The sequence below is a fragment of the Syzygium oleosum genome, unplaced genomic scaffold, assembly GCF_021117445.2.
Source record: "Syzygium oleosum isolate NSW1041296 unplaced genomic scaffold, Sole_v2.1 Sole_v2.09, whole genome shotgun sequence".
NCBI classification, from domain to species: domain Eukaryota; kingdom Viridiplantae; phylum Streptophyta; class Magnoliopsida; order Myrtales; family Myrtaceae; genus Syzygium; species Syzygium oleosum.
Window position 1 is genome coordinate 3,118,351 of NW_026607493.1, and position 24,081 is coordinate 3,142,431.

Sequence of the window (24,081 nt, forward strand, 5' to 3'; positions counted from 1 at the left end):
GAATTTTAAAGTAAAACTTCCATTAGTCAATAGTTCCTTGTTACTTACAGCTCTCTTGACTCAGTAGAAAAAATATGTAAAAATAGCAAGATGGTGGCAAAAAAAAAAAAACCAAGATTGGTTTTAATTTTATAGTTTAAACATTAGTAGTTTTTGTGTGGTAGCGGAGCCCTTCTCAAATATCTATCACCCGACATCAATTTATGTATGATTATTTTTATTATAATGGCAATTACCGTATTACTATAACGACCATCGTCGAAGAAGGATGCCACTGAACTTTGAAATTTCAATTTGGGATACTCAAAATTGGCTTCTAATTTTGGGTGTCATTCATGGTGTGATTCCTTGTTAAGAGAGAGAGAGAGAGAAGCTTATTTTTCGGTCCGAGTCTTACTTGATTAGAGAGGTGGTCCTTTTTGTTGCATTTCACTTATGATTTTCTTACATAAGTCTTTTTTACTTCCGTTGTATATTTTAGGTGACCAAGCTGAAATACCAGATTATTCAATTCCATTGTCATTTATGCACAGAAGAATACAAGCAAAGGTGGTATAATTAACAAATGAAGTGAACTTTCCATGTACCGACTCCCTAGAAAAGTCTCTGGAGTCGAAGTTTGAACAACAATGGTCAAGAACGATGAATGCGTGATCACCAAGGTCCCAGAATTTAAAAACAAGAGACCGAGTCTGACTTTGTCACTTGAAAACTTTCGAAGAGCTCAATAAGAAACCGACCCAGCACAGATTGGAGTAAGAAGAACAACGAAATTCGTTCTGATAAGTTGGGGTTCATGGAGGGAGTGAAGCTGCTCGGAGCTTGGCCTAGTCCCTTCAGTTACAGAGTCATATGGGCTCTCGAGCTCAAGGGAGTCAAGTATGAGTATGTGGAGGAAGATCTCGGCAACAAGAGCGATGAATTGTTGCGGTGCAATCCAGTTCACAAGAAGATCCCTGTGCTCATCCATGGAGGGAGACCGGTTGCAGAGTCCGCTGTTATACTGGAGTACATCGAGGAGAGTTGGCCACAAAACCCTCTGCTTCCTCAGGATCCTTATGAGAAGGCCATGGCCCGGTTCTGGATCAAATTCAATGAGGACAAGGTGTGTTGCGAACATTGAACTGGAAATGCTTTCCGTGATATATTTGTTAAAATATTTGAGGTGCATCAGTTACCCGTAACAGTTTCATTTAGCTATTGCATAGAAGTTCCACCTGGAAATTGTTGTTTTTTGGTTTCAATAGCAATTATTTTCAAACATTAATTCGCAGAAACTTCATCTGGAAATATCAGTTTCGATATGATTCGGTCAAAATTTCTTTTCTGAGAACTAGGTTTGGTTCATGTCTCATTAGCCTCGTTCTCGAGCTTACCTTGAAGCGAAAACAGGAATTTCCCTGAAAAATGTAAGAAGTTCTCTCTAATTAGATTGCGGTAAATCTTGTGATGTTACAAATAACAAAGAATAAGACCCTGAAGAGCTAAATAAGATAATTCAAGAAAGCAATAAGCATGATTAAATCCTCCTTCCACTCTCTAACAATGAACATTCTGGGTGACGAAGACCCCGATTTTCTTCAGATTCTGTCGCAGCACAGGGGAGCAACAGGAGGAGGCAACAAAAGAAGCCAAGAAAGTCCTGAAAACCATTGAAGAACATGCTCTTAGAGAGGAGGACAAGTTCTTTGCAGGGGACAAAATTGGCTTGCAAGATCTGGTCTTTGGATGGTTGGCTTGGTTGCTTCAAGCACTGGAAGAAGTGGTTGGCGTGAAATTATTGGAAGCCAGCGAATATCCTCGCCTGCACAGATGGGTGCAGAATTTCAGAGCTCATGATGTAATTGGAAGCAACCTTCCTGAGCGTGATGCTATGCTCATCTACTTTAAGCGCCTCAGGGAGACCTTCATTGCGTCTTCTACATCAGCAGTGTAGTCATGTGGACTGAGTCTGGATGACAACTTTTTACTTTTCGTGAGCAAGTTCTGCAAATAAATTTCCAGAGTCTCCGTGTGGATTTATGTTATGAGTAGTGATGGTCCTAAAATGTGATTATACATGCTATTTAAATACAGTAAGTGTAAGGCTGGTAGTCTAAAACATGATTGACTGGAAGATGTGAAATTAACAGAGAGGAGATTGCATATTTGTCGCTCTTGATGAGATTCATCATTCATGTATGATGCGTTTTTCCATTACGATTTGTGCCTAATCCTTGATGCTCTCCCTATAGCAAGCTACGCAACTAGCACTCTCAGTGTCCACATAAGCAAGAAAACTCCTTAATGACCTTGAACTCGAGGCTCTGCTTGCAATACAGGCTCAAGTTTTATCCCGGTACAGCTTCATAGTTTTCATACTAAAGAATGATCAAGCAGTAAAGTCAATCGTCTGCTTCTCTATGCAATGTCCATCTTGGATTGCAGTAGTCGCAAATTACAAAAGATGTGCCAGTATGCTCTTAGTCTCCAAAATGGAAGTTTCATTTCCTTGTGAGTTTCAAGAATCTCAGTTTCACGCACGTCTGAACTGTCATGAAAAATTTTCTGCTTTTAAGAAGACAGAAGGCGATGTAATCAAGAGATAGCAGAGTAAGCAACCAATAATACATATACGAACACTCGACAGGACAACTATTCAGAAACACAAGTACTTAAACAGGACGAATGAGAGAAGTACATTTGTCTTCAGGAATGATAATACAAATTGCATCAGGGCCTCACTATGGATGAATGGGCTTGATGAAGGGGGAAAGATCGTATGAAGATATTGAATTTCATGAAGTTCGCTTGAGGGGTCACCTGTTTCATAATTGAACCAGCACTGTCCATCTTCAGCTATCATGTCTGAGATCATTCTAAGTTGATAGTGTCCTCGTTGTCACTAGTTTATCTAAGGCTATACCTGAAATTTCTCAGAGTAGTTTTAATTGGCTATTTATCACTATTCTCTACTCCTATCCAAATACTCTCTTGCAGTTTGGATCAGTTGCCAGATAATTTGCATTGACACATAAAGTTTCTGCATCAATGATTTATTTTGGAGCAAGTGCTGTCTTCCTTCAAAAAACTTTGCATAGAAGAGCAGATTTTTCCGCGTCGGCTTTGACAGGTAAACCGAATTGGCGAATGTGTGTACTTGCAGAAGGCTGAGACACCAAGACAAGTCATTTGACTCGTTTTCGGTTATAGCTAGTGCGTTCTAAAATCAGATTAAGATAGTACTCCCATCTCTGCACAAACATGATGCAAAAGCATGACCACTACGGTCTGAAACTGAGTGTCTCTATGTAAATTTACTCAGCTAACTTTGCCTGGATTAATAAACTCTTCTGCTCCGACTCTGACAGGCTTGTCTAAAATGGCGATTATGTGTGCACTTCCGTAGTAGGCCAGCATGCCAAGTCTAGTGGTTCGACAATAGCTGGCATGACTTTGTATTGGGCAACAATTGTACTGTTATCTCTGCAAATAAATGAAGCAACAACATGACACTTAAGTACGATCTCAAACTGGATGTCTCTTTCTGATGCCCTACTACAGAATGATAAAGACACCACAGCACAGAGGGGCCTGAACCTGGATGCGGGTGAGCCGTTGCCCTTAAAAGGATTTCAGAGTCAGCAGTATGAAATGATCAACGAAAGTATCTCTCATTTAGAATCGATACATAATGGTTCATGCAATATCTATGCTACTAATGTCGAGTTTTTATGATTAATTGGCTGCACAAACTTTTGTGGATGTCGCTGTTGCGAGAATTGAGGATCTCGACTTTCTTAAAATGGGAAATCCTTTCAGTACATGTTGCTCGAATTGATATGGAAGTACAGAAGCACAAGCCAACCAAAAAGCATAATCTATCAAAGAACATATGCTTGACTCGCAGTTCTTCCGGTCATGATCTTAGAATCTTATTGACCGGTTAACTCAAAGATATTTGGTTTTCTGTTTCAGTACAACTCGAATAAGTACCCACGGGCAGGACAATCTGTCCAGCTCAGACCGTATATCGACACTGCCATGTGGAAGAACAACTCTGTGTCATCAGAGACACCAAAGTGCTGCTGAAGTAAGGGCAAAATGGGACCTGATAATGGCATCTCAGCAAGGAACAATGTTGGCAATGCCATGTGTGTCATTGATCCCTTTTGAAGCAAATGTCCTAGCAAGAATAGATTGCCGATTGAATTGAAAGAACATAAAGTTGGAAGGGGTTAGCACACTTGAGCTTATACATAGCAATCAGTGGCCAGAGGCTCAGAAAATGTAGTTGCTGCTGATTTGGCTGCGATCTTGACGTTTCATTGTTGTTGTTCAGTTCATGTCAGCTCCTAAAAGTTTCCGGTGCAAGTGTTTGAAAGTGTAATGAAGCACCTAAATGGATGTTTCAAAAAGTAAAACCCATCGAATTTGTGCCGGTTTTGGCGGTTCTCATATAACTATATCGTGCGGACTCCGAATAATCGAAAGGGGTTGGGTGAAGAGCAGATTAAACGAAAGTGATCTGATGATTCTGAAATAAGTTGTGATTGGGGCCTCCAAGAGTAGGGTAGTGACAGTCTCATGTGTTTGCTATTTATTGCGCTGGGCAGAGATGTCTTTTTTTGCGTGGTGTGATAGAACTGAATAGGGTGCAAGCAAACAAAAGAGGAGAGCAAGTTGGAACAAGGTGATTTAATGAAGTGGTCAGGTCCTGTTTTGGCACCCTAAAAAGAAGAAGAAAACAAGAAACTTGCTTGGTGACTTTGAGAACTGTGGTGATGAAAAGAGAATAGGAGAAGCATGGCCAAGAGATTAGTGTTTTGCCTTTCTTCTCTGATTTGTCAAAACTCAAGGCATGGGGGGACTCATGTGAGCTGTTTCTCGTGCCTGTGCACAAAGGATGTCGAAGAACATGACTCGGGTTTGCTCTTTAAATTCAAGTTGGACTGAGGAACATTTTTGGTGTCTTTGAAAGGGATGGACAAGGATTTCTCTTCTGACTATTGCAGGAAATAGTCTCGTTTGATGTTGTTGCACCATCATTTGAATACTTTAGTCATCATAGGAGCAAATTAGACTCCTTAGAAATCCTCTTTATCCTCGATGTAATAAACTGCGCTAGTTCATGTGAGTCAAGTTCTGAAATGTTCGACAAAAAAAAAAAAAGGGAATGCAACCAGTCAAGATGGTGACCATTTAGGGGTGAATCTTACCTGTGAATTACTTGACGAGACATCTCTCAACTAATATGGGTTATTATTGTGTAATAAAAACTCCTCCATTGAAAACATTGATGTCTTCATCATACTTTTCCCCCACTATCCAATGGGTGATTTGCTTTATTCATTTTCTAATATCGTCCGAAGAGTTAACCAGAAATCGCGGCTTGTTTAAATCTTCTCGTCCCGGTGATTACTTCGACCCTTGTTGAGTCGACTAGTGCCCGGTCCATCCTTGAGCACACAATCACCGTAGGGGATTCTATTTCAATACGTTTTGTAATGACCCGGTTCGATCCATACAAATTAAGTCTCTCAAAAAGGAAAACTCAATATGACCACCCAGTCGTGATCATTTGGGGTGAATCTTACTTCTAAATCACTTTATTCGACCTCTCCCTTCAATGTCGGACTTTCGAGTGCTAAGCCCGGCGTGGATGATCAACTTTTAATCAAATCGAAGAAGTGGATTTAGTTTCTAGTACGCCAAAGCGAGCCTTGGATTACGGATAATTAGATGGAGGAGGACGTAGGGGAAAGGTAAATGAAAAAACATTCCGTTTCTTTACAATCCAAGGGGCACAGCACCAAGGTGCGGCAACCTAGAGACCTATAAAACACTCTATACATCTCACGAACTGAGCAAGTTTCGTCTTTTGTCTCGAACAAAAGGTCTTAATCCACAATAATTTGCATGCAATTGATGAGATTTAATCAGATGATATCTTATTTCTAAATTGAATGTCACGCCCGAATTAACTACATCAACATGAATCCCTTTCCGCGGACCGAAGGGAAACAAAAAAAAGGATCATTTTCCGTCTTGGAGCATATGAGCAATGGACGACAAAGCAGAAGGGGCAAGAGAAAAACATCAAAATCTTGCAGTACTACGAGGTTGGAGAGAGATATAGAGAAATTATTCGAGCTGTCATATCAAATACCAATTATACAAGACACGGTAGCCCCTTAATTACACCGTAAGTACTATTACCATTGCCAGAGGTTTTCTTAACTCGTTTCTTCTTGTATTTTAAACCTTTTCAGCTAGCTGAGAGAGTGAATCAAGAGCATCTTCTTCTGAAAGTCGATCGTTTAACTGACCCATCACCTATCAATCTTATGTCCGTTTATATTATTAAGGTAGAGGACGAAGGCACAGATGGTGTCGTGGTGTAGTTGGTTATCACGTCAGTCTAACACACTGAAGGTCTCCGGTTCGAGTCCGGGCGACGCCAGTTTCTTCACCGTTTTTTCTTCCTTGAAAGAGCTTCCATTTTTTTGATTTACACTTATCATCGACAGAACGATGCGAAATGAATTCGCAAGCGCATCATGAGGATCAAGATCGATTACGCGAAATGTACAGTGTTAAACCCGTGGAAGATGAGGATCTCTGTTTTCACTTGAACCCCAGTAACATTTTGAGCCCAAGTTCAGGGCTTGTGGTGGACCTTTCCCTTCTGCCTTTTTCCCTCCTACTGGCTCCGGAAGTGGATGGTTTGACTTTGATTCTTTGATTCATAACAGTTACAGAAGTTAGAAGATAGTGAACAAAAAACAACCTTAGAGAGACGATCTTTTCTCGATCCTGTTCTTGTTTGTTCTGTGAACCAAACGTAATGTTTTGAGAGAGAGAGGCAATGAATGGCTCAAAGAATTACTCGGTTTGGGTAATCTAAAGAGTGTTGAGGGAGCTTGAGTTATTGCAAAAGCTTAAAGGAGATGCTTTGCATGCGGTACCAAGTTTATGTGGACCCAAAGTCTTCTATAACTGTGATAAACCTATTAAGAGGAATTTCTGCAGGATTAACTTGTCATTCAAATTCTGTGTCATTCAACTTCACCAACAGGTCAGTTTACAGAAGATCCTTAATACACATATCAGATCAGAAAAGGGGACAAAAAGAAGCCTCATCATCCTAAAATTACAAAATGCCCACACATGGACCTTTGGGAGAGGGCTCTTCCTCTGTGTGCCTATGCGCTGTCTCTAATTTTTCTTAACAGTATGCGTGGTCTGGCTATCATTCTTTTTTCCTTTACGCGGTTAATCAAACCAAATATTCATCCCAAAAAAAAGGGGGAAAAAAGGAAAAAAAATGAAGCTTGGGCATATCATGCATGTGTCCTAGAACTGGGAGATGCATCTCCTGTGGCAAGCAGTGGCCCTCTGTTTCTGCCTGGTCTCCACCTTCCAGACCTTGCCAATGTCCTGAGCAATCCTCATGGCATCAGAGGATGCACCAGACAGCCCTCTCCTCGTGAACCCAACTGCATATAGCCCGGCATTGCCCTTCCAGCCATTGGGAAATTGCGATTTTGGGTAGCCGTTCTTGGAGAAGAACTCGCTCTCCTGATACCATGAAAAGTAACCGTAAGAACATTAGCCCAATTTGTCCAATACTGTTCACTTCATGAGTAGACCCAACATAAGAAAGAAACTTCCGAAATATTGAACTTTTTAGTAGAAAATTTTCGACATTCTTCGACGTTCCATTTGGCTCAAGACCAACAATGTCGAAGGTGTCAACTTTTTCCAAAAATAAGCGAAACAGAAGGTATATTCGCATCCCCAGAACATAAAAACTTCAAGAAGAGGACATTCTTACACACCTGAAGCCAAGAGGGGACATTGCTTTTGTACCCAGTGGCAAGAACCACCGAGTCAACGTCGAGCTTGTCTCCATTCACCAGCTCCACAACATGGCCACGTGAGAGCCTCTTGATCCCAGGGACAACCTTAATCTCTCCAGATCTGATCTTTTTCAGAGCTCCAACGTCCAAGACTGGGGTCTTCCCTCTCTCGTTCTTGAGCTCCATTGGTCCCATCGATGGCCTCTTGAGCCCATATTTTCCTATGCCTCCGAGCACCAACCATGCCAGGATCAGAAGTATCTTGTCTACCAGCCAAAGTGGTAGCCATTTCATCAGAAAAACAGCCAGCTCAAATGTGGACTTCCCCAGAACTTCTCTAGGCATTACGTGAACCTGTTCATTGCCAAGCAATCAAATACACGAATTAGAATCAATCTCTCCATTCATAATGTCTTAAAGTTTGGATTTCTGTTTTCTTTTGCGCAGTAGAATTGGCGGCTTACCGAGCTGCGGACCACTATCGAGGGCTCGGCATTGTGGTTGCAGAGGTCTAGGGACACTTCCATGCCCGAGTTGCCACAGCCGACGACTAAGACCCTCTTCCCGGCGAACTTCTCCCCGGACTTGTAGTCGCAGGCATGGACGACCTCGCCCTTGAACTCCGCCAGCCCATCTATTTCCGGCATCACGCGCTCGGCATTCTCCCCCGTCGCTACCACAAGCCACCGGCAGATGTACTCGGTCTCAGAGCGGCTCGAGCCCCTGGCCTGGACCGTCCGGATGCGCCACAGGCCACTGGTCTCGTCGTAGCGGGCCAACTGGACGCACTCGTTGAAGTTGGGGCTGATCTCGAAGCGCCTTGCATAGGACTCCAGGTAGTCGATAAACTGCCTCCTGGAGGGGTACTCAGGGAAGTCCTGAGGGAACTCCATCCTAGGAAGTTGGCAAAACTGCTTCGGGAGGTGCAGTTTAAGCCTGTCGTAGGTTCTCTTCTGCCACAATGAGGCAATGCACTCGGCTCTCTCTAGGACAACAAAGGGCACTCCTTGCTCTCTAAGGCAGGCCGCGGTGGCGAGCCCGGAAGGCCCCGCGCCGACAATGACCGGCCCGTTGACCCAAACACAGCGGCGAGCGAAGAAGTCCTCGTGGTCAACTAGGCGGAACAAGTTCTCCATTGTTTTGGGGAGGGGTGGGGTATCAAGAATCTCTCTGTAAGGGTGTTTTGATGTCGAAGATGTGTAACAGAGTAGCTAGGAATGGGCGTGGGTGCTTGGATGTGTGCTTGTTTGTGTCTTGTGTGTTTGAAGATCGACTCGGTGGGTTTGGAGGGAGAGGACGGGGTGGTTTAAATAGGGAGCAGGAGGCCACGATAGGGGCTTGCATGTGGTGGGACTTTGGAAGAGTTATTGTGGGGGCTTGAGTAGCATTCCTAAAATCATGAGCCGGTGACTATCATTCTATAGTTTAATAGGTATAGTATCAGTAAGAGAGCTTTGGTTTTTTTAATTATTTAGTTCCTTTGGAAAAAGTGGGAATATAATATTGGTTTGGGGATTTTGATATTCTTTCTTTAGGGAAAGACTTCATCATGGATGATAGTGTGAACCCATTTGAACTATGTACATAGCTTGGCTTTCATGGTATTAAAACTTTGTGAGTAGCTTTGGCCGAAAAAAATATACAAATTTAAAATGGAAAAGATTGAGAACCCAAGTGAAGTAGCTGCGAACCACGAAGAAAAGTTAGTAGCTACACCCGGAGCGCATATATAGGCTCGATGTACACTGATCCTTCGGATCTCGTGGACCCATTCACATGATCCACCGGTCGATCGACGTGCATCGGGTCATCGAACGAATGGCATATTCTCGGTTCTGATTCCAACGAATGGAATGAACAACGACGGTTGACATTAAGGTCCAAGAAAAACATACCAACCCAGCAAGCGAAACTTCAAAGGAAGAATCATGAAGCTTCATTAACAATTTTTTACGAAGAACAAAGGAAGAATAACGGGTTACGTCTCCGGCAGATTTTCCTTTTACTCCATCCGTCATTGATGGAAACCAAACACCATCGACCCGACTTGTTTTGCCGATGCGACAGGGACGTCCGTAGTATCGATTTCTCCTTTGGGTATGAGGATGACTCTTGCGGTCTACTTTTCACCATATTTACGGACCTATTGTTGGTTCAGCTATGACAAAAACCGTGTGCAAAAGCTCTATGACCTTTAGGCAACCCTGGACGACTGGCCGAGATTGAAAGACCGAGTCAATCACATTGTTCCTTCTTTCTATAGTGATAATGTGAATTCGCAACGGTCCTATTTTCTATAACAATAATGCGAATCGTGTGCTTCATGGAAGGGCTACGCGTTATAGTTCCAAAGCTAATGAAAAACAAGACCTTATCTTAAAAGGAAAGCTTAGCAAGCTCACTACATATAATGAACAGGTCGGTTAATCTTTTACTATAGTTTAATCAGTACCTTTTAGTAACGAGCAGCTGGCAAATTTCCGCTGGAAAGCGTGTTTTCGTGCTTGAATCTTAACCCAGTGAAAATTTTCCTTTTTCTTATGATCACCGTATGAAAGGGGGGATGCACAAGCACTCGATTGAAGATAAAAATACCAAAAAAATTACAGGCTTTCGGTTGTAGCTTTTGATGGTAAATGCACCCTAGTTTGACACGCGTCCACATATGATTGAGGAGCCAAAAAGTGGGGTTATTATCAAGAGAGAGATATGAATATTAGGGTTTCTTCTTCTTGGTACTTTCGACATAGATATATGATCATGATCATCGAGCGAAGCTTTTAAAGAATCGATGAATGAAGAGGCTTGAGTTGGAGAAAAACTAGGGTTGTGCCCCACTTAACCCCACTTGGGGTTATCGAGTGAAAAATTTCTTCGGGAAAAGAGGCAATCATGTGCATGCAAACCCCTTGATTACACGTGCTCTCTCCTTTCGAAGGACCAGCGTTCATACGTTCCTAGGGAAAAGAAGAACGTCCAAGTACAAAAAATCAAATGTTTGTTGTTGAATGCATGTCATGTCATGTCATAACATTATTTCGAATAAGCTCGACGTTGGCAATCAAGAAACTTTGTTAAATAGACATTGCACGAAAAATATGGCGAATTACTGTAATAACTGACTATCGACTTTTTCATTATTCTGGTGTATTAACCATTCGAGATAAGGTAGTTTGGAGAGATTACAAAAATTACCAAAAAAATCCTAAATCTATTACAATTGTGCCAATTCAGTTATAAACTGTTTTTTTGCCAATTCAATCCTAAATTTTTTGCAATTGTGCTAATTCAGTCCATCAGGTCACTTTTTGCCGGCCGGCACTGATGTGGACACGGGGCGGCTGACGTGGCAATATTTTAATATTTTTTATTTTTTTTCGAATTTTTATTTTATTTTTTTCCTTTCTCTTTTTTTTTTCTTTCCTTCTTCCCCCTGGCCGGTTCGGCCAGGGGGAGGCTTGCCGGCGAGGTGACCTCGCTAGCTACTAGGGACTGGCGAGGGCGAGCCTCGCCCAGCTTCGGTCATGGCGGAGCTCGCCATGGCTGGGCGAGCTCGACCTCGCTCAGATCTGGCGAGGTCGAGCCTCACCATGGCTATGCAACGGCGAGGGTGGAGCTCGAAATTTTTTTTAATTTTTCCCTTTCGCTGTTTTTTTTTTATTTTTTGGCCCTTCCTTCTTCCCCCAGTCCGGTAGCCGGACCGGCCAAGGGCTAGGACTGGCGAGCTTGCCAGCCACTAGGGAGGCTCGCCCTCACCGGCACTGGCGAGGGCGAAGCTCGCCATGGCTAGGTGAGCTTGACCTCGCCCACAGCCATGGCGAAGCTCAACCTCGCCAGATTTGGGCAAGGTCGAGCTTACCTAGCGGCGGCGAGGGTAGAGCTCGCCCAGCCATGGCGAGCTCCGCCCTCGCCGGCCCTCGCCAGAGCTAGGTGAGCCTCCCCCTGGCCGGTCCTCCTAAGTCCTGAGATCCTATATTCAATATAATTAATATAATCTAACAAAAGGAGGAGAAAGAGGATGCCCCAAATTATTATTTTCACCCCATAAATTCAAAGATTATATAGATGCCATAGGAATGTTATTTTATAATCTTAGCTTTTTTCACCAGCCTTGCAATGACTTGAAGCCAGCTAGGGGACAATGAGAGTCTTTAAACTTTGAGGATGAGAAGGAATCATTCCCCACATCATATAACCAGCTCCCTTGCTAATCAATTTCTCTATTAATAGCAACATCTTGGTGGTGTGCCCATGACCTAATTCAACCTTTTTCCCGTGGTCGGCGTGGATACTTGAAAAAGATTCAATTTGAATCGATTTAGTTTGAAGGGCAATTGTATATATATGAAAATAGCCAAGTGGGCATTGTTAAGTTTCGATCGAGCACAAAGGGGTTTCATTGTGAGTTTTGTGTGCTAAGTTGAGTCACGCGTAAGGAAAAGTTAGAGGAAAAGTCGTGGTTTTCAATGTAGTGTGGATTAGGGTTTTAATTTATCGATTTGCATGCTTCTTGGAAGTCTGAAGGTTTTTCGCTTTTCGAGCTGTTGATGTGAGTCGCCAACTTCGCCCACCCAGCAGAAATTCACTTGTATCGATGAGAGTGAATGGCGGTGCCACGCCATGCAGTGGGCGATGTGAAGTTGTAATTGCATTGTTCTAAGCACGAAGTCTCATGTGAATCGTATAACCTACGTGAGTTCTACTTTGCAGTGGAATGATTACTGATTATTTCTCATGACTTACACATAAGTTTGACATGGGCTCGTGGACCGATTTTACTGCTTGGAGGCGCCTCCTCTGGGTTTCTATCTGTTTTTGCAAGCTGATACAACGGGAGTATGTCGTAGTTGTTGATTTCTCTTATCTTCTTTTTAGACGTACAAAACAAAAGAATCGATATTCGTTTCGTCTTTCAACTTTATAGTGTTCCAATTCGGTGGCTTGTCAAACGTCCCATACAATACGAATGTCAAACACGTCCGATCAATTCCTTGTGACTTGCTAGATATATCTTTAAGTTTCTCCAAAATTCATGAGTCGGGAATGAACTTAAACTATTGTTCGCGAACGTGCCTCTCGCTGATAACGTTTTGTATTTTTTGCACGGTGACATGCGCTTAAAGAAAATGTGCAAATTGCTGAAAGGCGAGTGTATTCAGGATTCGTTTCGGGTTCAACTCATTAGCAGTTTAACCATTTTTTAATAGACCGATACATGTGTGGCAAGCTTAGCATGTCGATAACATGCCACGAGGAATTAGCATCTTGGTGGACCAATTGAACAAAATACTAGCAAGCGGATGTAATGATGTTGCACTCGATTTACTTTTGAGTTTGCAATAACCTAGCTATACTTTGAGGTGCCTAACTGACTTTTTAAATAAATGGAGAACTCCTGAAGCAATCTTATATCCTTACTGGGTCAAACTTTCCTGCGGAAATACGATTGAAAAAGCATAGTCCGCGTTAATTAAGAATATGGTTCCTTCAAATTTCTATTAATACGGCATTATCATTAATGCCACATTTTATGCAGCGCATGCATTGTTCCACCAAATGCGACCAAGCATAGCTAACCAAAGATTAGCAAGATGTGGTTAAACGCGGTTAGGCTAGACTCATAATGAATCACACCCTTTTGAGCTGGCTTAGTCCTCCCCCCACCTAGCTTTGTCTGCGCGAAGCTCTTTGGTCAAACCCTAAAATTAGAAATGGAGAATATTTGCATATCCTATTATTATCGCTCTCTCACTGTCTCTCTTTCTCTCTCTTTGATTTAGGTTCTAAAGGAGGATCTCACCAGCCACCCCTATCATTAATTGTCAATTAGTAAATTAATAGTGGCCAAGAAAACCCTCATAAACTAATGTTGTGCCTTATAGAACTTAAAGGAGAGGGAGGGAACCTCTCAGTTTCATTAGTTTTATGTCATCTTACAAATTGCAAATGATTGAAGATGTGGATCACATGGCGACCCTAGCTAGCAACTTCTATGGCTAAGTCGGACTAATTCATACTAATCTATCTAGTGAAAATCTAATTGAATCTAGAGAGGGGCATACCAGAATCTTGAGAAACTTCTTTGGAAGATCTTCCTCTCCCTTCTCAAAATTGCCTCTCGTTTTAGACTCGTGTGGCTCGCTTTCAATTGTTTATAGCTCACAGATTTTTTTAACATTTCTTGAGTAAGTAATCTAGATATGAGAAATTTTTGTTATCGGTGAAACATTTTAATAGAATCTAGGTAATTTACGTGTCCCTTTGAAAAAAGAAATTCATTATAAAAGTTTAATGGTTTTTGCCTTTGTATTGAGTAAGTTATCTTTACAATTATTCTATATTAGTGGCAAACGTTTTTCCGAACAAATTCGATTAAGCAATAGGTATGGAATTGAATTTTAGTGAATATGTATCACATGCGAACCCACTTTGATTATTAGACCCATCATTGTTACTGAAAAATTAGCACCTGCTATGAACCTAATAAGAATCCTAACTCTTATTCGAAATTTCGTTAATTGAAACTTTGTCAAGTTTACTCAAAATAACTTTTCCCCATAAATCTATTTCAGCGTCATATATCCAATATTGTCTACTGGAAAAATAATCGTTCCTACAAAATATTAATCCACATAACTGAAATTTTTTTATTCTAATGCGTACCCCTTTTATTCAATTTAACCCATATGCGTCATCCCTAGTTTGGCTAGTCAGTTAATTACCAGAAATATAGTTAGCTATTCAAGGAAATACGAGAGGTTATAATTATCTTATTTTCGAAATTTGACCCATTTATAAATTTCTTCTTTTTTTAAAAACTAAACCCATATGCAATAACCTACATTTGCACTATGGAAATACAAAAAGTGATTAGCATATTATTTTCAAAACTTGAGGTGTGGTCATCTAACAACCGCTAGGGGTCCCATAGATTAGGAGCTTGTGTTGTGATTAAATATGAAGGGAATGTGGATCTACGACGAATAATTAAACCGAAACAAATCCCGGATAAGCAATTAATTATCGATAATTAGGATCTTCAAACAATCGATACTTATTTCCCAAGCATATGGTGGAGAAAATGATATGATGTAATATAAACTCAAAAACCCAAAAAAAAAAAAATAGAATGTGCGTTGCAGACGATGGAGCCCATTAATGCGATGGAGAGAATTTAGAATCAGTACTTGCGATCTTTCTTTCGATTAATTAAACTAATTAATTAAGTTTAGACCATGGGTCGGTAACATCAGCTGGACTAACTTTAGAAGTCAAATTCTAGAAAAGAGTCGTCCAGGTGCCACGTCAGGAGCATTGCACTTGGCACTACTAGGGCCCGGCATGTGGCACAAGTTCTTGCAATTTTGATTTATTTATTTATAATAGTTATGGCGTATAATTTATTTTTTTTAAATTGGCTTCTCTTAATCCAAGATGCCGCCCCTTCCATGGTCATTGCACCAACATTCACAGATCCCGAATTATAAGGTAATTAATTCCATTTTCAATTTTCAATAAGTGGGGTTAGAGAGAGAGAGAGAGAGAGAGAGAGAGAGAGAGAGAGAGAGTTAAGGCCGGTAATGAACATTTTCTCAGAGGTTAGGATTTGGGGTTACCATGCGATCATGAAACTGCGGCAGAGGAAGAGAGGTGGTGCTGGTAGTGTTTTCCTTTTCCCTTTTTTTTGTTTGGCAAATATTTACATTAGAACTAATGAAACATGACATGAGAAAACTCAAATTCAAATGTGACATATTATTGTGAAGGGGTTATGATATATGGTATTCCCGGTCTTCGCCCCGCATTTATAAAAAATTATGACGATTAAGTGGATATCATTAACAAGTTCAAGTTGGTCGAACAATAGCGAGAAGAAGAACACCCATTATCGAGTATATTTTTGGGAAAATGATACGAATGGTTTCTAAACTTTTAATTTGTTCGATATGGTCTCTACATTTTTTGTATATGTTCAATCTAGTCCTCGGATTGTATGGAGATATTCAATGTTGTCCCTGCACTTCAATTGATGGAAGGATGACATTGAACATACTCATATAATCAAGGACTAACTTCAAGATATACAAAAAATTTCAGGAATCACATTGAACAAATCAGAAGTTCTTGGATCACATTGCACACTGAGCTAAAATTCACAGACCACATTGAACAAATTAAAATTTCAAGGACTACATTGTACATCGAGTCAAACTTCAAGTTTTATTCGTGTCATTATCCCTATATTTTTTCAAGACTAGCAAATTACTTTCCCGGGAAATCTCACGCGGGTGTCCCTAGTTTTGATGTTTCAATTGAACCGGTCCAAACAGACTCGAATTGCTCGTTCTTCTAATGCATTTTGTTTATCCAAATGTAGAGAGAGAGAGAGAGAGAGAGAGAGAGAGAGAGAGAGAGAGAGAGAGAGAGAGAGGCTTCATTGGGCATGATAATCTCGAGGACATTTTTACCGAGGCGAAGGTCATGGAAATTCCAAACGTCGACGTGGGTGTTTCATGGAGAACGAGATCCGCACCTTCCCAAGAACAACCCCTCAATGACCTCCTCCGCGCACATTCATCCCTCCATTCCTCCCGCAAAGACAAACTCTCAAAAGAGCCATAAAAACAACGGGTTAATTCCAAAAAAAAACACCAACTTTAGGTCGAGGGATAATTCTGGCCCGAATTTTTTTTTGTTCCATAAAAAAGCACCAACTTTAGGTCGAGGGACAATTCTGGCCCGAACTTTTTTTTGTCTCGTAAAAAAGCACAAACTTTCATTTAAATCCCAAATTTAGCCCCCTATTGACTTTCTGTCTGAAGTTACCATTGTTTGAGAAAAAAAGTTATGGTGGTGAGCCTGGCGAATCTCTTCCATGGCGTCTGTCGACGGACGGTGGTCTACAGCTTCAGATTACGACAAAACGAAGAAGTTTGGCCAGAAAGATTCAGGCTGCGTTTGGTTCAGCATTGGGAAGGGGCTTTCAGCCCCGAAAGCCCCTTCCCAAAAATCTTGAACCAAACGGTTAGCATTGAGCATTGAAAATGCTCAAAACTAGCATTTTCAATGCTTTGAAAGCCCAATGCTGATCAGGACTAGCTTTGGACTTTCAGCCTTGAACTAAATGCCAAAATCATTTTTATACTTCCCAAACTACCCTCACTCAAATTTCAATATTCCGGCTTTGCCCTCTCGTTCTTGTTCATCTTCTTCACCAAAGGGACTCCTGAGGGCAAAGGGCCGGCGACGCGAAGGTCCGTGAGGTCGCCCGACCAGCGGCGACGGCCGCCGTGGTCGCGATCGCCAGCGCGGCCGCTCGGGTCGGGCGACCGCCCATGCGCGGCCGCTGGGTCGCGCGACCTCAGCGGCGACCGTCGCCTGGGGTCGCGGACCTCAGCGACCGTCGCTCGGGTCGCAGCGACCTCGGGCGACCGTCGCCTGGGTCGCGCGACCTCGAGCGGCCGTCGCCGGGTCGCGCGACCTCAGCGGCCGTCGCTGGGGTCGCGCGACCCGGGCGGCCGTTGGCCGAGGTCGCGCGACCTCGAGCCTCGTCGCCCGAGGTCGGCGTCCTCGCCGGGGTCGCTCAGCGACGGGCGGCACGGCCGCCGGCGCCAGATCCAGCTCGCCGGCGGCCGTAGCCCTTGTCGGGCCGTAGCCCTTCGCCGGAGCCGGCGAAGGGTATTTTTGCCTTTTTTTAAAAAACCCCTCAAAGCCCATTTGTAAAAAAAATTAACCAAACACCACTTGGGTCAAAATAGCTTTGCAAATGAGTTTTTACCAAACGCCATTTGCATTTTTCCTAAAGGGCTTCCACCCAAAGGCATTTGCATTCCCAAAGTAGCATTCCAAATGCTGTACCAAACGCACCCTCAATCTAGAGATATTTTTGACTTGCCGGTGAAGTTAAGGAGACGAACAGTTTCACCGTTATTCTTCAAGCTGTGGTTCAGAGAATAAGACAATGAATAATGCTTTAAATCCAGTCAGCAAGTCACGTGGATTCATTGCTAAGGTGGAATAGTCAAGTTGGAAAATCAATGGTTTTAAGTCAATAAGGGCCAGATTTGGGATTTAAGTGAAAGTTGGTGCTTTTTTACGAGACAAAAAAAAGTTCGGGCCAGAATTGTCCCTCGACCTAAAGTTGGTGCTTTTTTACAGGACAAAAAAAAGTTCGGGCCATAATTGTCCCTCGACCTAAAATTGATGCTTTTTTATGAAACAAAACTAAGTTCGGGCCAAAATTATCCTTCGACCTAAAGTTGGTGCTTTTTTTTGGAATTAACCCTAAAAACAACAAGCAAGAGAATGTATAATCTCACGTTTTTATTTTTTTTTATTTTTTCACCCAATTATTTCATTTCCCAAAGGGCTCCATTATTCCTCGAAAATATTAAAAATTTTGAAAAAAAATTAATGAATTCTCGATTTATCTCAAGAACAGTGGCTTGAGTCTCGAGTTCGTAAACTTAACGCGTTGACGTTTCGTTTTTAAAGCTGGGGGATCACATGGCTTTGGCCACTAAAAGAAAGGGAAGGCCGGTCGCTCTGCTTAACTTCAAATCGAATTTGGCGACCGTCCCAACATAAATTTGGCCTGAGCCGCTCGGCACATGCGTACGTGGGATCATCCTATTAGCGGCTCCTCCAAGCCATCGACCTACACAAGATGACATGAAAGTGGGCAAAACAAAGAAATAAAACCAATTGACCTAATTCCCCGTAAGAAGAAAGTCAAGTTGGAATCTAGGGATAAATTTTTCTTTTTTGTTTTTTTGGCCACGACCCAACCCAACACTTGTCTCACTCCTTCCTCTCTTTTCTATTTTAGTTTTTGAAATAAAGAAGAAAATTTGATATTGATACTTCGTGACCGAAAGAATTATACATCGTAAGATAGCCGCTTACTTCAAATGGTAAATTTCGCATTTTCGAAAAGCACATTAAGTGTTTAAGGGGCATATTGAGAGTGCACAGCAAAATTTCGAAACGGGAAGATCGTTGAGAGAAATTGTAAGTCCGGGCCCGTCAATATATCCAGTTAGACTCATCTTCACTTAAAGACTTAAGCTAATAAGTTTTGGGCAAATTAAGATATATTAACTGCTCCACATCACACTACACCAATTATCCGATGTGAGACTTTTTTTCATTCAACCATCTCTCCCTCACTCATAAGCTCCTCCATAATTTATGTATCATTCCCTTACTCATGAGCTCCCCTTAATTCAGGTATTCTTCTGCACCTGTATATCCAACTTCCATCCAACTTCATTTATGATCTCTTTCTCCGGACCAAATCACGGCACCATCCCAATATCATCCCCGATCTCTTTCTCCATACCAAACCACGGTAGCCATAAAGTCATCCATCGGATTGCGTTGCTACACCAAAACATCCACCGCCTAAAAACCGCGTTGGTCATCAGATATCTTTTTTGAGATATTCACTCAACACTAGAACATATTGGAGACCCATCAATCTACTATCGGCTCCGATACGATTTGTTAAGATTGTGTAGCAAAAGTCAGATACCTTCATCCGGGAAGATCGCCAAGAGAGAACCTAAGTCCGAGCCAGTCAACATATTTGATTGACCCATCTTGACTAAAATTAAACCAATGAGTTATGGTGCTAACTAAAATATATTAATTGCTTCACACTATACAAATTATCCGATATGAAATTTTTCTAACACCATTCACGTGGGCACTTGTCAAAATTTTTGTTGTAAAGATCCGAGCAACCAGCCCTGTCAGCCACTCTATCCGTCATGGCATGCAAATGATGGGATTTAAAAGTTTTAATTCTACACAATGGTCGATCTGTTTAGAGTGGAACTATGTCATTCATGATCCATGTGTGATCGTCACATGTGAAAGAAGATGACAAAATGAAATTGGGGGCACATCTTATCAAGAACCCGTGAAAATCTATTTGACTTTGCACTATTCCATGGGGCCACGTTACTACTTAGTGACCACACATTGACCATGTGCTGAATACTAAGGTCAAATTTGACCAGAAACATAATTTAGTACCAGCATTTGCAGCTACCCGTTTTATTAATAATACAAGATTCTCGTTAACTAACTCCATGGCTATTATAACTACATTAACTGTAGGAATAATGACTTTATACTTATATTACTTAGTTTCTGGATCATTAGCCTTATCTCCAGAACATGTATGGAGCTTCTTCAATGCAGAATCGGGAACATGCATGACCCAGAATATATGCTTACAGAACAGCTGCATCACAACACCAGCAGCAGCAGCAACATAAGGGTTTGACCAGATTGAGAGAGAGAGAAGAGATCTTGAGAACACACGAGACCACATGGAGCTGGCCGATTGCTACTAACCACAACTTGGAATATCATCAAACTTCACGAGACCATTGATTAACCCCCAAAAAATGATGCTTTTTAAACTAACATGTGCATTGGATAATTGGAACATCCTCAATCATGTCTTCTAAGCCAGTCCAACCAACCCCGCTCCAACCTCCATTAATTCTTCAAATTATGGTCAATTTTTCGAAAAGGGCTAATTAACTAAGAGGTACTTATCTTGGACATGATCGTTGAATCTTACATCGTGATTTACTATGATCAATTTCATATGAGGAAGCTTTACGGGGGTTTAAAACAAGAGTCTTGACCAAGGGAGGGGACGAGCCCACATTAGTATTTCTAAATGGATTGAGGTCCTTTCGAGCAGTGTTGTTCAAGAGAGTGGAGACTATGACGGGTCGGTTTGAGAAAGGAAACAACTAACACGGCACAAGCTTGAGGGGAAATAACTCAACTTGCCTTTTTTTTCTAAATCGAGAAATAATCCGGAATATTTTGAAAGCGCAAATAGGGGACAAGGAAGATAGCCCGACAGAGGGAGATGAATAAATCTGGAGATTATGCACATGTCAAACCATGCTTAGTTGCATAATTAATGGAGTAGGGGACCAAGGTTTAAGGACCAATGTTGCGCATGTTTAATAGGATTAATCAGACGAACGATTGTGGAAAAATGGGCCAAATCTCGACCATAGGTCCTGCTCATCCTGTTCGGACACAGATGAAGTTGTATCCACGGATCTGCTGGACCATGTCAATATTTCGTTTTCGACCGTGTTAGAAAATGAAGATGGTCCAATAGTGGTCCAACCAAACATAGACCATGCTCAGCATTTTGCTTGGGGTCTATGCGTGGTATGATTGGAAGTCCATGTGAAATGCTCATAGGACGATGGCCCAGGAAATTCTCTCCTTTCCTAGTGATAACGGAGGGTTTCGTCTCAAATGGTCGTTGATGCTTAATTGCTAAGTCGATTAGCTTTTCCGGGACCTCCCGAGATACCTAGAAATGTCCTTTGATGTGCAAGGTTATAAATCTTGATGCGCTAATGTAAGGACTGCGACGGATCACAACTTTGGGAATCGACGGGAATGATGTCTCGTTATGTTATCAAGGAGCTACAAGCTTAGATGAAGATTTGACTTTCAAAAGGGCGTGGGAAATTAAAACATAAGATGCTTCTCATTTTAAATCGAAACAAAGAGGATTAGGAGATAATTATGTACACGGATGACTTGGCGTTAGATATTGTATCAGACTTTTGCTTGCATGGGCACATCTCTCGTGGGATGACTAATTCTGAGTGGCAATGTTCATAATGAGCAGATTAAGCCCTAAACTGCTCGTGAGTAGGAAAATTTTTTAATTTTCTACTCAATATTAACCATGTCAAGGCGGAATTGGACTGGCTGACGATGGCAGGCTGAAACAAAGAATTAAGCCCGCCCGTTGATCAGGTCTGCTCGCATTATTACAAATTATGAAATATTTGTTGATCTAAATAAAAAAAAACAATCGAGTTCCGCATCGCTCGAGTACGGGGTTAAGGACGGGATCACATTCATGTATGCACTCGCCGCTTAACATCTCAGGTCATCTGATCCCATTTGTTTCACAAACGATCGAGAATATTTCAAAAAACAAAAGAGAGTTTTGAATTTGGACAAAGATATTTTATGAAAAAATCATTGACTTCTCGTGAAATAAACGGGGGCCCTAAACAAAATCCTTCAACTTCAATACGTGGGGAGTTTTACATTTATCCTAGCCTTGCACTTTGTTCGCAGCACATGCAAAACACTGTCATCCCACCATAACGACCGATTTGCACGAGAGGACGATGTACCGAGAGGAATAAAATACGGAACGAACATCTACGATCTTCTCTCGAGAAACCATCTCGCCGACAGTCGGTAGACATTAGAACCCCCAGAAAAAGTAGATCGAAAACCTTTTTCGGGGCTTTTCTTGCATGTTCCGATAATAAGCAGGACTGTACGTGAAAGAATGTTTCTGGAATATAAACAAGGATTGGTGAGTGGCCTTTTTCGAAAATTAAAGACAGCACAAGTTAATCCGTAGGACACACTCCCTTAACGGTGGGGACGATTTGCTCTGTTGCTTGACCGGAGCTTTTTCCCACGACAGCCCAGTGGTGGCCCTCGAGAGAGCAGAGAAGGAGAGTGCCGACAAGAAGAAAAGATCGACAAAACCGTCGTGGCAAACAGCAAAAAGACAAACGAGTACGTGCAACTCCGGCTGAGGGAGGAGCCAACCCGACCCGGCACCAGCCTCTGTCCCCACACACCCCCCGCGCCCGAGACCGGACGTTGCCTCGTCGTCCCGCGGTTCTTCTGCACGGTGCACCCGCGCGCCTTCACGGGGGCCGCGAGCGTCGGGGGGTTATCTACACTCGCGCGCGTCGGAGGAGGATGCTGGGACTGGAAAGATGACGTGACATTAATGCTGGTGTGAAAATGCTCTCTCTTGCTTTTTGGGACGGGCAACCATTCGGGGAGGACACTATAGGCCGTGGCCCTATGAGCTCTCTCTCGTTTTAAAAAAACCATTAATTATTAGCCATTTATATCACCCACTTATTAAAATAGTAAAAAATTGAACGTAATCCCTGAACTTTAACCGAACGTAAAATGTCGTCTATAAACTTTCAATCTGTTTAATATGGTCCCTGAACTTTTTATATACGTTCAATATAGTCTATGAACTATCTGTTGTCTCTTAACTGGAATTAATAGAAGGATAACATTTCTAGCATTTTCATGTAGGCCATGGATTACGTTGAACAAGTGCCAAAAGTTTAGGATTCACGTTAAACAAATTAAAAGTTCAAGGATGACATTGCACATCGTGCTAAAATTCAAGGACCACATTGAGCAAATTAAAAGTTCATGAACCACATTGCACATTAAATAAAAGTTCGGGGATTATATGTGTCAAAATCCCATTAAAATATCAGCATTTTTTAGGCCTCGAGTTTTTATGAGCCATTGGGTGACTGACGATAGTCCGTTGATTTTCGAATGTCAATCCTTCGATTAGGCAGACAACTTTGTCGCGATTTGGTTCGTGGCGTAGTAGAAATGCTCGTGTTTTCTGGTGTTCCGTTACGCAACTGATGTGGACAGCCGACGATGATGATCATTGTCCATCACGCTAGGTACCGAAGTCCATTTCTAGGCTTGATGAATCGCATGTACGGACGGGCGATATACCATGCGATAATCATATGAGATGCTATGTTGCCAAGTTCTTTTACTTCCTCTTATTGTTAAATTGTCTCGTAATTTACGTCCCCATGTCCAAATCATAAGCTACCGATCGACCAGGAAGACGAAGGAAAAAGGCATTCGGTCGCGATCCGGATTCGGGGCCGGCCAAACTTCTTCTCTCTATCTGGTCGAGGAAGCAATCGATTATTCCGAGGATCGAATATCGAGCGCGGACGAGCCGTGGACCTAGAGGACGATAGGCGAGGTACCGGCGCGAGGAAGGGGGGAAGGACAAAAGTCACGCAGGCCGCGTACCGAATAAAGTAAAAAGGAAAAAAAAAAAGAGGCGATAAAAAAAAAATTCAAAGGAGCAGAAATCATATAAAGTGAGAAAGCAGTGTTTGGTTGTGCTGTGTTAAAATCCAACAAGGCAGACAGTCCCATCTTTTTTTTTTTTTGAACTGCTAGATCTCGGTGGGCCCCCCAAAGCTTCAGGGGAGCCAGGTGTGCTGAGTGGGCCCAAGCGACGGCCATCCTGATCCTGCGCGCTCGGGACACAACGAAAAGGGGGCCCGGGACCCCGGAACACGCGCCCCTCGACACCACTACTACTGCAAAGACAGGAGGAGGAGAAGAAACATTCTCAAAAATTGTA

At 42.2% G+C, this 24,081-nt stretch overlaps 2 protein-coding genes and 1 non-coding gene across 3 annotated transcripts; 2 read left to right on the forward strand and 1 right to left on the reverse strand.

Moving 5' to 3' along the window:
* Positions 1-615: 615 nt before the first annotated feature.
* Positions 616-2,153, forward strand: LOC115673417 (glutathione transferase GST 23-like). The gene is made up of 2 exons (XM_030595582.2): positions 616-1,105; positions 1,568-2,153. The coding sequence occupies exons 1-2, from the start codon at positions 797-799 to the stop codon at positions 1,934-1,936; spliced, it is 678 nt and encodes a 225-aa protein (XP_030451442.2). The 5' UTR covers positions 616-796; the 3' UTR covers positions 1,937-2,153.
* A 4,215-nt stretch (positions 2,154-6,368) lies between these two features.
* Positions 6,369-6,442, forward strand: TRNAV-AAC (transfer RNA valine (anticodon AAC)). The gene has a single exon. It is a non-coding gene; the product is annotated as a tRNA-Val (tRNA).
* A 700-nt stretch (positions 6,443-7,142) lies between these two features.
* On the reverse strand, positions 7,143-9,093 carry LOC115673692 (probable indole-3-pyruvate monooxygenase YUCCA8). Its single transcript, XM_030595939.2, has 3 exons — positions 8,306-9,093; positions 7,821-8,195; positions 7,143-7,560 (listed from the first exon to the last, which is right to left on the reverse strand). The coding sequence occupies exons 1-3, from the start codon at positions 8,975-8,977 to the stop codon at positions 7,336-7,338; spliced, it is 1,272 nt and encodes a 423-aa protein (XP_030451799.1). The 5' UTR covers positions 8,978-9,093; the 3' UTR covers positions 7,143-7,335.
* Positions 9,094-24,081: the final 14,988 nt, after the last annotated feature.

Excerpts from the sequence above, each read along its gene's own strand:
- LOC115673692 (XM_030595939.2), bottom strand. The coding sequence starts at position 8,977 with ATGGAGAACTTGTTCCGCCTAGTTGACCACGAGGACTTCTTCGCTCGC. Across the intron at positions 8,196-8,305 it reads CGATAGTGGTCCGCAGCTCG|GTTCACGTAATGCCTAGAGA; the intron begins GTAAGCCGCCAA and ends GGCAATGAACAG. Across the intron at positions 7,561-7,820 it reads ATGTCCCCTCTTGGCTTCAG|GAGAGCGAGTTCTTCTCCAA; the intron begins GTGTGTAAGAAT and ends TCATGGTATCAG.
- LOC115673417 (XM_030595582.2), top strand. The coding sequence starts at position 797 with ATGGAGGGAGTGAAGCTGCTCGGAGCTTGGCCTAGTCCCTTCAGTTAC. Across the intron at positions 1,106-1,567 it reads TCAAATTCAATGAGGACAAG|ACCCCGATTTTCTTCAGATT; the intron begins GTGTGTTGCGAA and ends TGGGTGACGAAG.